A 12,967-nucleotide genomic window follows, 5' to 3' on the forward strand; every position below is an offset into this window, starting at 1 on the left:
GATGTCTGTGACTATGACAAAAATTCTAGAAACCTTGCAGTCCAGGCCGGTCACTCAGACCATGGGCACTGCTGATTCAATGTTGCCCGGTCCCCCTCAGTTGGAACTAATACGTGCTCCAAGGGGGTCCCAGGCATCACAGGCTGAAGGCTCTGACTCGGACGACAGTCCCAGGCAGCCTAAGCGAGCTCGCTGGGAGAGACACTCGGCGTCATCACGCTGGTCAGGGTCTCAGCGAGAGGATTCTCTGTATGATGAGACAGAGTTAGGTGATCAGGAGTCTAATCCTGAGACTGCTCTCAACCTGGATACCCCTGATGGTGACGCCATGGTGAATGATCTTATAGCGGCCATCAATAGACTGCTGGATATTTCTCCTCCAGCGGAGGAGGCAGCAGCACAGCAGGAGAAATTCCATTTTAGGTATCCCAAACGTAAATTGAGCTCTTTTCTGGACCACGCGGACTTCAGAGAAGCAGTCCAGAAACACCATGCTTCTCCAGATAAGCGTTTCTCCAAACGTCTTAAGGATACACGTTATCCCTTTCCCCCTGACGTGGTCAAACGCTGGACCCAGTGTCCAAAGGTGGACCCCCCAATATCCAGGCTTGCGGCTAGATCCATAGTTGCAGTGGAAGATGGGGCTTCACTTAAAGATGCCAATGACAGACAGATGGACCTTTGGTTGAAATCTGTCTATGAAGCTATCGGCGCGTCGTTTGCTCCAGCATTCGCAGCCGTGTGGGCACTCCAAGCTATTTCAGCTGGTCTAGCGCAGGTGGACTCGATCATACGTCCATCAGTGCCGCAAGTGGCGTCCTTGACCTCGCAAATGTCTGCGTTTGCGACTTACGCTATCAATGCGGTCTTGGACTCTACCAGCCGTACGTCAATGGCGTCCGCCAACTCGGTGGTTTTACGTACAGCCTTATGGTTAAAAGAATGGAAAGCAGATTCTGCTTCCAAAAAATGCTTAACCAGTTTGCCATTATCTCAAGACAGGCTGTTTGGTGAGCAATTGGCGGAAATCATTAAACAGTCCAAGGGTAAGGACTCTTCCTTACCCCAGCCCAGATCAAACAAACCTCAGCAGTGGAAGGGACAGTCGAGGTTTCGGTCCTTTCGAGGTTCGGGCAGGACCCAATTCTCCTCGTCCAAAAGGACTCAGAAGGAGCAGAGGAGCTCAGATTCCTGGCGGACTCACTCACGTCCAAAGAAAGCAGCCGGAGGAACCGCTTCCAAGCCGGCTGCCTCATGACTTTCGGCCTCCTCTCTCCGCATCCTCGGTCGGTGGCAGGCTCTCCCGCTTTTGCGGCATTTGGCTGCCACAGGTCAACGACCGGTGGGTAACAGACATTTTGTCTCACGGGTACCGGATAGAGTTCAGTTCTCGTCCTCCGCCTCGGTTCTTCAGAACTTCCCCACATCCCGACCGAGCCGATGCTCTTCTGCAAGCGGTGTGCTCTCTAAGGGCAGAGGGAGTGGTAATCCCTGTTCCTCTTCTGGAAAGAGGTCAGGGTTTTTACTCCAATCTATTTGTGGTGCCAAAAAAGGACGGCTCTTTCCGTCCTGTTCTGGACCTAAAACTGCTCAACAAGCACGTGAAAACCAGGCGGTTCCGGATGGAATCCCTCCACTCCGTCATTGCCTCGATGTCTCAAGGAGATTTCCTAGCATCAATAGACATCAAAGATGCTTATCTCCACGTGCCGATTGCCCCAGATCACCAGCGTTTTCTACGCTTCGTTATAGGAGACGAACACTTTCAGTTCATAGCCCTGCCGTTTGGTCTGGCGACAGCCCCACGGGTTTTCACCAAGGTCATGGCAGCAGTGGTAGCAGTCTTGCACTCTCAGGGACACTCGGTGATCCCTTACTTGGACGATCTACTTGTCAAGGCACCCTCTCAAGAGGCATGCCAACACAGCCTGAACGTTGCGCTGGAGACTCTCCAGACTTTCGGGTGGATCATCAACTTTTCAAAGTCAAATCTGTCACCGACCCAATCACTAACATATCTTGGCATGGAGTTTCATACTCTCTCAGCGACAGTGAAGCTTCCGATGGTCAAGCAGCGTTCACTACAGACAGGGGTGCACTCTCTCCTTCAGGGCCAGTCGCATCCCTTAAGACGCCTCATGCACTTCCTGGGGAAGATGGTGGCAGCGATGGAGGCAGTTCCGTTTGCGCAGTTTCATCTGCGCCCACTTCAATGGGACATTCTCCGCCAATGGGACGGGAAGTCGACGTCCTTGGACAGGAAAGTCTCCCTTTCCCAGACGGCCAAGGACTCTCTTCAATGGTGGCAACTCCACAGCGGTGGCATACATCAACCACCAAGGCGGGACACGCAGTCGGCAAGCCTTCCAGGAAGTCCGGCGGATTCTGATGTGGGTGGAAGCCACGGCCTCCACCATATCCGCAGTTCACATTCCCGGCGTAGAAAACTGGGAAGCGGACTTCCTCAGTCGCCAGGGTATGGACGCAGGGGAATGGTCCCTTCACCCGGACGTGTTTCAGGAAATCTGTCGCCGCTGGGGAAGGCCGGACGTCGATCTAATGGCGTCCCGGCACAACAACAAGGTCCCAACTTTCATGGCACGGTCTCGCGATCACAGAGCTCTGGCGGCAGACGCCTTAGTGCAAGATTGGTCGCAGTTCCAACTGCCCTATGTGTTTCCTCCTCTGGCACTCTTGCCCAGAGTGCTACGCAAGATCAGGTCCGATTGCCGCCGCGCCCTGCTCGTCGCACCAGACTGGCCGAGAAGGTCGTGGTATCCGGATCTGTGGCATCTCACGGTCGGCCAACCGTGGACGCTACCAGACCGGCCAGACTTACTGTCACAAGGGCCGTTTTTCCATCTGAATTCTGCGGCCCTGAACCTGACTGTGTGGCCATTGAGTCCTGGATACTAGCATCTTCAGGATTATCTCAAGGGGTCGTGGCCACCATGAGACAGGCTAGGAAGCCCACGTCTGCTAAGATCTACCACAGAACGTGGAAGATTTTCTTATCCTGGTGCTCGGCACAGGGAGTGTCCCCCTGGCCATTTGCATTGCCTACTTTTCTTTCCTTCCTGCAATCTGGTTTGGAAAAAGGCTTATCGCTCGGCTCCCTTAAAGGGCAAGTCTCAGCGCTATCGGTATTTTTTCAAAAGCGTCTAGCACGACTTCCTCAGGTACGCACGTTCCTGCAGGGGGTTTGTCACATCGTCCCTCCGTACAAACGGCCGTTAGATCCATGGGATCTGAACAGGGTACTAGTTACTCTCCAGAAGCCGCCCTTCGAGCCTCTGAAAGATGTTTCACTTTCCCGGCTCTCACAGAAAGTGGCCTTTCTGGTAGCGGTCACGTCTCTTCGGAGGGTATCCGAGCTGGCAGCGCTGTCATCCAAAGCTCCCTTCCTGGTTTTTCACCAGGACAAGGTAGTGCTGCGCCCGATTCAGGAGTTTCTCCCTAAGGTGGTATCCTCTTTTCATCTCAATCAGGATATCTCCTTGCCTTCCTTTTGTCCTCATCCAGTTCATAGGTATGAAAAGGATTTGCATTTGTTGGATCTCGTGAGAGCACTCAGAATCTACATTTCCCGCACGGCGCCCCTGCGCCGCTCGGATGCACTCTTTGTCCTTGTCGCTGGTAAGCGCAAAGGATCGCAGGCTTCCAAATCCACCCTGGCTCGATGGATCAAGGAACCAATTCTTGAAGCCTACCGTTCTGCTGGGCTTCCGGTTCCATCAGGGCTGAAGGCCCATTCTACCAGAGCCGTGGGTGCGTCCTGGGCATTACGACACCAGGCTACGGCTCAACAGGTGTGCCAGGCAGCTACCTGGTCGAGTCTGCACACTTTCACCAAACATTATCAGGTGCATACCTACGCTTCGGCGGACGCCAGCCTAGGTAGAAGAGTCCTGCAGGCGGCGGTTGCCTCCTCGTAGGAGAGGGCTGTTTTGCAGCTCTCACTTGAGGTATTACTTTACCCACCCAGGGACTGCTTTTGGACGTCCCAATCGTCTGGGTCTCCCAATGGAGCGCCGAAGAAGAAGGGAATTTTGTTACTTACCGTAAATTCCTTTTCTTCTAGCTCCAATTGGGAGACCCAGCACCCGCCCTGTTTCCTTCGGGATTTTTGTTTTTTTCGGGTACACATGTTGTTCATGTTGAACGGTTTCAGTTCTCCGATGTTACTTCGGATTGAATTTGTTTAAACCAGTTATTGGCTTTCCTCCTTCTTGCTTTAGCACTAAAACTGAGCAGCCGTGATCCCACGGGGGGTGTATAGCCAGAAGGGGAGGGGCCTTACACTTTTTAGTGTAATGCTTTGTGTGGCCTCCGGAGGCAGTAGCTATACACCCAATCGTCTGGGTCTCCCAATTGGAGCTAGAAGAAAAGGAATTTACGGTAAGTAACAAAATTCCCTTCTTTCCAAAGATCTCTTTATCTATGCTAGTGTATACAGGGACGGTTAGGCAGGGATTAGCAATATGTTCTCAGAACTGCTCATGGTTATGGGTGCATATTGCACTTGACAGGTATCCTTAAATAAAAAAAAAATGTTGTACCAAGTGGCTACTAGTAATCCTTACAGATTTGTACTCTTTAGTGATCAACAGACTGCTGTGTATACCAACATACAGAGCAATATATCAATCACTGACCTGAAGAGCAGAATAAGTGCGCTCCTTATGAATACATAAGACATAAACTTTGTGTCCTGTGTACTTTTTTGGTACTCCAAGTAGCCACATACAATTTTGTGGTGTTTTGGCTACTAAGAAAATGAACATGGTTTGTTGGCCTTGTATAAAGCAGCATACTAGGCTGATAGACCTGCTTTAAAGGATTATTTCCATCTTCACAGATGGGTATTGTTTGATAGCACTTGTAAATTTTCAGCTGTTCTTCAGGTATGAACACTTTTCTTTTGTTTACACATCATTGCCTTGGTGATCGACCTCTGCTACTACACAGCAGAATATGCACAGTACTGATATGCATTTTTCTATTCAGCATATAAGCATTGTTTCTTTGTCGCTCCATTGGGAGACCCAGACAATTGGGGTGTATAGGCTATGCCTCCGGAGGCCGCACAAAGTATTACACTAAAAGTGTAAAGCCCCTCCCCTTCTGCCTATACACCCCCCGTGCTCCCACGGGCTCCTCAGTTTTTTGCTTTGTGCGAAGGAGGCAGACATGCACGCACAGCTCCACAGATTGGTCAGCAGCAGCTGCTGACTATATCGGATGGAAGAAAAGTGGGCCCATATAGGGCCCCCAGCATGCTCCCTTCTCACCCCACTCTTGTCGGCGGTGTGGTTAAGGTTGAGGTATCCATTGCGGGTACGGAGGCTGGAGCCCACATGCTGTTTTCCTTCCCCATCCCCCTCAGGGCTCTGGGTGAAGTGGGATCCTATCGGTCTCCAGGCACTGAGACCGTGCTTCATCCACAACTCCTGTGGAGCCTGCTGGATAGGAGCCGGGTATCGTTCAGGGACATGGCCCTGCTACTTGGAGGTACTCTGTATCCCTGTGGGGACAGCGCACAGCAACACTCCAGCTTTGCTGGGTGTGCTAGTGCACCGGGGACCGCGGCGCTGACCGGGTTAATATGTGCCATTACACACTCAGCGTTGCTGAGTGTGTTTATGTATAGGGACTGCCGCACTGACCGCCGCTGCCATGGAAACACCGCGGCGCGGCTGGGACTTGTAGTGCGCCGGGGACTTCCGCGCCGGCCGCGCTTTTACGGCGGCCGCGTTTATTACTAGAATCCCCGGCTTTTTGCGGCCTAGTTTCCTTTCTTCCCACCCCCAGCCCTGACAGGCAGGGGAAGGGCGGGACGCTGCACAGAACGAGCAGCACTGAGGGCTGGAGCATGCTTTGCATACTCCACCCCTCTCACTGTGCACAGTGCGGGCACCAGTTCCCGCACTTTCTGGGTCACGCCCACGGCTCCCTCCTCTCCTCAGGACGCCGGCAGCCATTCCTGTCAGCTCCTCGGACGCTGCAGAGGGGGACAAAGTCTGGGAGACCCAGGCAGGGACTCTGGTGGCCTCACAACCGCTTTAAGCGGGTGGTAAGCAGCACCTGTGGTGCTAGCCCCATTGTGCAGTAGTGTAACATTATATGTTTATGGTATATATATTTTACACTGTATGGTGCACAGTTGATTTCTGGCTATATACCCTATTGTGTTGCTCAGGGAAGATAATAGCATGGCGCCCACGAAAGGCAGGGGTGCCAAAACACAGGCTTTTTATGCTGCCTGCGCCGCATGTACGACCCCGCTACCGGCAGGTTCCACTGACCCTCATTGTGTGCACTGTTCGGCCCCTGTGGCACTTACTCAGCCAGAGCCTCTGCTAAGAGGGGCCCAGGGGGAGCCACCTGCTGACACTGTCCAGGTGACGGGGACGGAGTTTGCAAAACTCTCTGAGACTATGGCTAAGATACTAGAAGCCTTGCAGTCCAGGCCGGTATCTCAGCACAGGGACTCTGTTGAATCTTTGTTCCCTGGCCCACCTCAGTTGGACCAACAATGTCCTCCCGGGGTATCTCATGGGTCCCAGGCTGATGGTTCTGACACAGACCCCAGCCCCAGGCCGACTAAGCGAGGTCGCTTAGAATTTCCCTCGACATCATCATATTGTGCAGGGTCTCAGAGGGGGGAATCTCTGGTTGATGAAGCGGAGACAGTTGATCAGGATTCTGATCCTGAGGCCGCTCTCAATCTTGATACTCCTGACGGGGACGCCATAGTGAACGATCTTATTGCGTCCATCAATCTAATGCTGGATATTTCTCCCTCAGCTCCTCCGGCGGAGGAGTCGGCTTCTCAGCAGGAGAAATTCCGTTTCAGGTTTCCCAAGCGTACACCGAGTATGTTTCTGGACCACTCTGATTTCAGAGAGGCAGTCCAGAATCACCATGCTTGTCCAGATAAGCGTTTTTCTAAGCGCCTTAAGGATACACGTTATCCCTTTCCCCCTGACGTGGTCAAAAGTTGGGCTCAGTGTCCCAAAGTGGATCCTCCAATCTCCAGACTGGCAGCTAGATCCATACTGGCAGTGCAAGATGGGGCGTCACTCAAAGATGCCACTGACAGGCAGATGGAGCTCTGGTTGAAATCCATCTATGAAGCTATCGGCGCTTCTTTTGCCCCAGCATTCGCAGCCGTATGGGCGCTACAAGCTATCTCAGCAGGTCAAGCGCAAATTGACGCAGCCACACGCACGTCCGCGCCACAGGTGGCGTCCATAACCACTCAGACGTCGGCATTTGCGTCTTACGCTATTAATGCTGTCCTGGACTCTGCGAGCCGTACGGCGGTTGAAGCCGCCAATTCGGTGGTACTACGCAGGGCCTTGTGGCTACGGGAATGGAAGGCAGATTCTGCTTCCAAAAAGCGCTTAACCAGTTTGCCAATTTCTGGCGACCGATTGTTTGGCGAGCGTTTGGATGAAATCATCAAACAATCCAAGGGAAAGGATACATCCTTACCCCAGCCCAAACCGAACATACCCCAACAGAGGAGGGGGCAGTCGAGGTTTCGGTCCTTTCGGGGCGCGGGCAGGTCCCAATTCTCCTCGTCCAAAAGGCCTCAGAAAGATCAAAGGAACTCTGATGCATGGCGGTCTAAGTCACGTCCTAAAAAGACCACCGGAGGTGCCGCTACCAAAGCGGCCTCCTCATGACTTTCGGCCTCCTCACTCCGCATCCTCGGTCGGTGGCAGGCTCTCCCGCTTTTGCGACACCTGGCTGCCACGGGTAAAAGACCGTTGGGTGAGAGACATTCTGTCTCACGGTTACAAAATAGAGTTCACTTCTCGTCCCCCGACTCTATTCTTCAGGTCATCCCCGCCTCCCGAGCGAGCCGAGGCTCTTCTGCAGGCGCTGGGCACTCTGAAGGCAGAAGGAGTGGTGGTCCCTGTTCCTCTTCAGCAACAGGGCCACGGTTTTTACTCCAACTTGTTTGTGGTCCCAAAGAAGGACGGGTCTTTCCGTCCTGTCCTGGACCTGAAACTTCTCAACAAACACGTAAAGACCAGGCGGTTCCGGATGGAATCCCTCCGCTCCGTCATCGCATCAATGTCCCAAGGAGATTTCCTTGCATCGATCGATATCAAAGATGCTTATCTCCACGTACCGATTGCTCCAGAGCACCAGCGCTTCTTGCGCTTCGCCATAGAAAACGAACACCTGCAGTTCGTGGCACTGCCGTTCGGCTTGGCAACAGCCCCACGGGTTTTCACCAAGGTTATGGCTACTGTAGTAGCGGTCCTCCACTCTCAGGGTCACTCGGTGATCCCGTACTTGGACGATCTGTTGATCAAGGCACCCTCTCAAGAGGCATGCCAACACAGCCTCGACGCTACCCTGGAGACTCTCCAGAGTTTCGGGTGGATCATCAATTTTCCAAAGTCAAATCTGACACCGGCCCAATCGCTGACATACCTTGGCATGGAGTTTCATACCCTCTCAGCGATAGTGAAGCTTCCGCTGATCAAGCAGCGGTCACTACAGAAAGGGGTACAATCTCTCCTTCTAGTTCAGTCACACCCCTTGAGGCGCCTCATACACTTCCTGGGGAAGATGGTGGCAGCAATGGAGGCAGTCCCTTTCGCGCAGTTTCACCTGCGTCCTCTTCAATGGGACATCCTACGCAAATGGGACAGGAAGCCGACGTCCCTCGACAGGAACGTCTCCCTCTCTCAGGCGACCAAAGCTTCCCTTCGGTGGTGGCTTCTTCCCACTTCATTATCGAAGGGGAAATCCTTCCTACCCCCATCCTGGGAGGTGGTCACGACGGACGCGAGTCTGTCAGGGTGGGGAGCGGTTTTTCTCCACCACAGGGCTCAGGGTACGTGGACCCAGCAAGAGTCCTCGCTTCAGATCAATGTTCTGGAAATACGGGCAGTGTATCTTGCCCTGAAAGCGTTCCAGCAGTGGCTGGAAGGCAAGCAGATCCGAATTCAGTCGGACAATTCCACAACGGTGGCATACATCAACCACCAAGGCGGCACACGCAGTCGGCAAGCCTTCCAGGAAGTCCGGCGGATTTTGATGTGGGTGGAAGCCACGGCCTCCACCATCTCTGCAGTTCACATCCCAGGCGTGGAAAACTGGGAAGCATATTATCTCAGTCGCCAGGGCATGGACGCAGGGGAATGGTCCCTTCACCCGGACGTGTTTCAGGAGATCTGTTGCCGCTGGGGGGTGCCGGACGTCGACCTCATGGCGTCCCGGCACAACAACAAGGTACCGACGTTCATGGCACGGTCTCAAGATCCCAGAGCTCTGGCGGCAGACGCCTTAGTTCAGGATTGGTCGCAGTTTCAGCTCCCTTATGTGTTTCCTCCGTTGGCACTGTTGCCCAGAGTGTTACGCAAGATCAGGGCCGACTGCCGCCGCGTCATCCTCGTCGCTCCAGACTGGCCGAGGCGGTCGTGGTACCCGGATCTGTGGCATCTCACGGTCGGCCAACCGTGGGCACTACCAGACCGACCAGACTTGCTATCTCAAGGGCCGTTTTTCCATCTGAATTCTGCGGCCCTCAACCTGACTGTGTGGCCATTGAGTCCTGGATCCTAGCGTCTTCAGGGTTATCTCAAGACGTCATTGCCACTATGAGACAGGCTAGGAAACCAACGTCCGCCAAGATCTACCACAGGACGTGGAAAATTTTCCTGTCGTGGTGCTCTGCTCAGGGTTTTTCTCCCTGGCCTTTTGCCTTGCCCACTTTTCTGTCCTTCCTTCAATCTTGACTGGAAAAGGGTTTGTCGCTCGGCTCCCTTAAGGGACAAGTCTCAGCGCTCTCTGTGTTTGTCCAGAAGCGCCTAGCCAGACTTCCACAGGTACGCACGTTCCTGCAGGGGGTTTGTCACATCGTTCCTCCTTACAAGCGGCCGTTAGAACCCTGGGATCTGAACAGGGTGCTGATGGTTCTTCAGAAACCACCATTCGAGCCAATGAGAGATATTTCTCTCTCACGCCTTTCGCAGAAAGTGGTTTTTCTAGTAGCAGTCACTTCACTTCGGAGAGTGTCTGAGCTAGCAGCGCTGTCATGCAAAGCCCCTTTCCTGGTGTTTCACCAGGACAAGGTGGTTCTGCGTCCGGTTCCGGAATTTCTCCCTAAAGTGGTATCCCCCTTTCATCTCAATCAGGATATCTCCTTACCTTCTTTTTGTCCTCATCCGGTTCACCAATGTGAAAAGGATTTGCACTTGTTAGATCTGGTGAGAGCACTCAGGCTCTACATTTCTCGGACGGCGCCCCTGCGCCGCTCGGATGCACTCTTTGTCCTTGTCGCTGGCAAGCGTAAAGGGTCACAGGCTTCCAAATCAACCCTGGCTCGGTGGATCAAGGAACCAATTCTCGAAGCTTACCGTTCTGCTGGGCTTCCGGTTCCCTCAGGGCTGAAGGCCCATTCTACCAGAGCCGTGGGTGCGTCCTGGGCTTTGAGGCACCAGACTACGGCTCAGCAGGTGTGTCAGGCGGCTACCTGGTCGAGCCTGCACACTTTCACGAAACACTATCAGGTGCATACCTATGCCTCGGCGGATGCCAGCCTAGGTAGACGAGTCCTTCAGGCGGCGGTTGCCCACCTGTAGGAAGGGGCCGTTTTACGGCTCTATCACGAGGTATTATTTTACCCACCCAGGGACTGCTTTTGGACGTCCCAATTGTCTGGGTCTCCCAATGGAGCGACAAAGAAGAAGGGAATTTTGTTTACTTACCGTAAATTCCTTTTCTTCTAGCTCCAATTGGGAGACCCAGCACCCGCCCCTGTTTTTTTGTGTGTACACATGTTGTTCATGTTGAATGGTTTCAGTTCTCCGATATTCCTTCGGATTGATTTTACTTTAAACCAGTTTATAATTCTTTTCCTCCTTCTTGCTTTTGCACCAAAACTGAGGAGCCCGTGGGAGCACGGGGGGTGTATAGGCAGAAGGGGAGGGGCTTTACACTTTTAGTGTAATACTTTGTGCAGCCTCCGGAGGCATAGCCTATACACCCCAATTGTCTGGGTCTCCCAATTGGAGCTAGAAGAAAAGGAATTTACGGTAAGTAAACAAAATTCCCTTCTTTCAAGATGGCCAAGATCATTGGCAAGTGCTGTTACCTCCAAATCCTGGCCAACTACATACAGCGCAGTGCTCGGTCTCCTTGTAATCAAGCTGTAAAAGAAAGAAAAGTGTTAATAATAAAAAAAAGTGTTAATATCTCAAGAGCAGTGGTAATTTTCATAAGCCGTAATCTGGAAAAAAAATGCTATTTTTTTTACAACAGTATCCATCTATGAAGGAGTGAATATCCCTAAAGTAAATCTTGGTCAATTCAGATGCATACAAAACAATTTAGCTTTTTTATACTTTGTCATCATTCATTGTCTGATATCTGTCTAGTTCCTTATTATTTTTCATAATTTTTCTTAACAATTAGCTACCTTAAAGGGGCTGTCCACTAATGGACAGCCCCTTATCTATGGGCTCATGTAGTTGAAAAAATGTAACCTTTGAAGCCGATCAATAGCACCCTTGAAGGATGTTGCTCTAACCAGACTAGCGTGGGAATGCAGCACCGAGTACTGAAGAGCGGTCCCAGTCTGGTAGGTTAGTGTCAATTTTTTTCCCACCTCCGTGGACCCATTAATAAGGGGCTGTCTAGTAGTTGACAATCCCATTAATCTCAAAGTCCCTTTTTTGATCACAGCAATCATACTCATTGTGCCCTTTGTGATACACATTAACAGTTCTTAAAATGTGAATATTTATATTCTTTACAGAGAATGCCAAAGGGGAAACATTGGAGCTTTTCCATTCCGTGCATGGCTGGCTTATGGTTCTGTATGAGAGAGATTGCCGGAGAAGATTTGCCCCAGAGGAACACTGGTTGCGGAAGTGGGTTAAAATATATTAAAAAGGAATTGTGTGAAAAAAAATCTTAATGACTGTATGCAATTTTATCCATTCTAGGCAATCCTATATGAAATAAATACTTCAGAAACACCCACACAAATCATTCTGGTAGTTTCCTGAGCTTGGGTTAAGAGAGTATTGAACCAAAGAAGAGGAACCGAACAATATGGTCACTTCATATATCTTTATTAATGTAAAATTACACACACTTAAATAAAAATAAATATTAAAAAACACAGAGCTGTGAACTGGAAAAACGGCGTCAAAACCTACATATCATGTGATAACAATATTAATTAATCATAGTTTTTCAGACAATAGTACAATAGGACAAAGGGTAGTATATGGGAATTTAGAGGCTATATATAGGCGTACTAATTAAATAAATAGATATAGACGTAGAAAAATATATATATATATATATAAGCATGAAATAAAGTGTCAAGTGCTGAGGGGTTATAGCAGCAATAATATCACAATTTGAAACGATCATCAGCAAAATTTGCAGCTGACAATCAAAAAACGTTACAGCTGAGGAACCTTGAGGAAGTCGCTACGAAACGTGCGCGCGTCGGGGCAGGCGTCGCATAACAGGAGGTGGTTGTGCTCCGTGGCCATTGGTAATTATATTAGTGCTTTTTATATCAGTGCTTAATATTCCTATTGACTTTGACATTTTTACTGTGCCGATTCTGACACTTGCTTAATGTTATACAAACTTAAGTATATCTTCTTTTCCTCTGGCCATTACCATCTGAGCCGTCCTCCTCTTCCTATATCTCACCTGCATTTTTTAGGCCATCGGCTTAGTATTTCGTGGAATTCATGCACAATGTGTTTATAGGGTGTCAGCAGCTGTAACGTTTTTTGATTGTCAGCTGCAAATTTTGCTGATGATAGTTTCAAATTGTGATATTATTGCTGCTATAACCCCTCAGCACTTGACACTTTATTTCATGCTTATATATATATATATATATTTTTCTACGTCTATATCTATTTTTTTAATTAGTACGCCTATATATAGCCTCTGAATTCCCATATACTACCCT

At 50.7% G+C, this 12,967-nt stretch overlaps 1 protein-coding gene across 1 annotated transcript in view; it reads left to right on the forward strand.

Moving 5' to 3' along the window:
• UBE3B (ubiquitin protein ligase E3B) overlaps nucleotides 1-12,967 on the forward strand; it is a 164,943-nt gene that overhangs the window by 89,054 nt on the left and 62,922 nt on the right. Inside the window, exon 16 of the mRNA XM_075320039.1 lies at nucleotides 11,783-11,897. Within this exon, the coding sequence (XP_075176154.1) occupies nucleotides 11,783-11,897 (115 nt within the window). The remainder of the gene's footprint in view (nucleotides 1-11,782; nucleotides 11,898-12,967) is intronic.

Source organism: Anomaloglossus baeobatrachus, chromosome 1 (genome assembly GCF_048569485.1).
Source record: "Anomaloglossus baeobatrachus isolate aAnoBae1 chromosome 1, aAnoBae1.hap1, whole genome shotgun sequence".
Classification (NCBI taxonomy): domain Eukaryota; kingdom Metazoa; phylum Chordata; class Amphibia; order Anura; family Aromobatidae; genus Anomaloglossus; species Anomaloglossus baeobatrachus.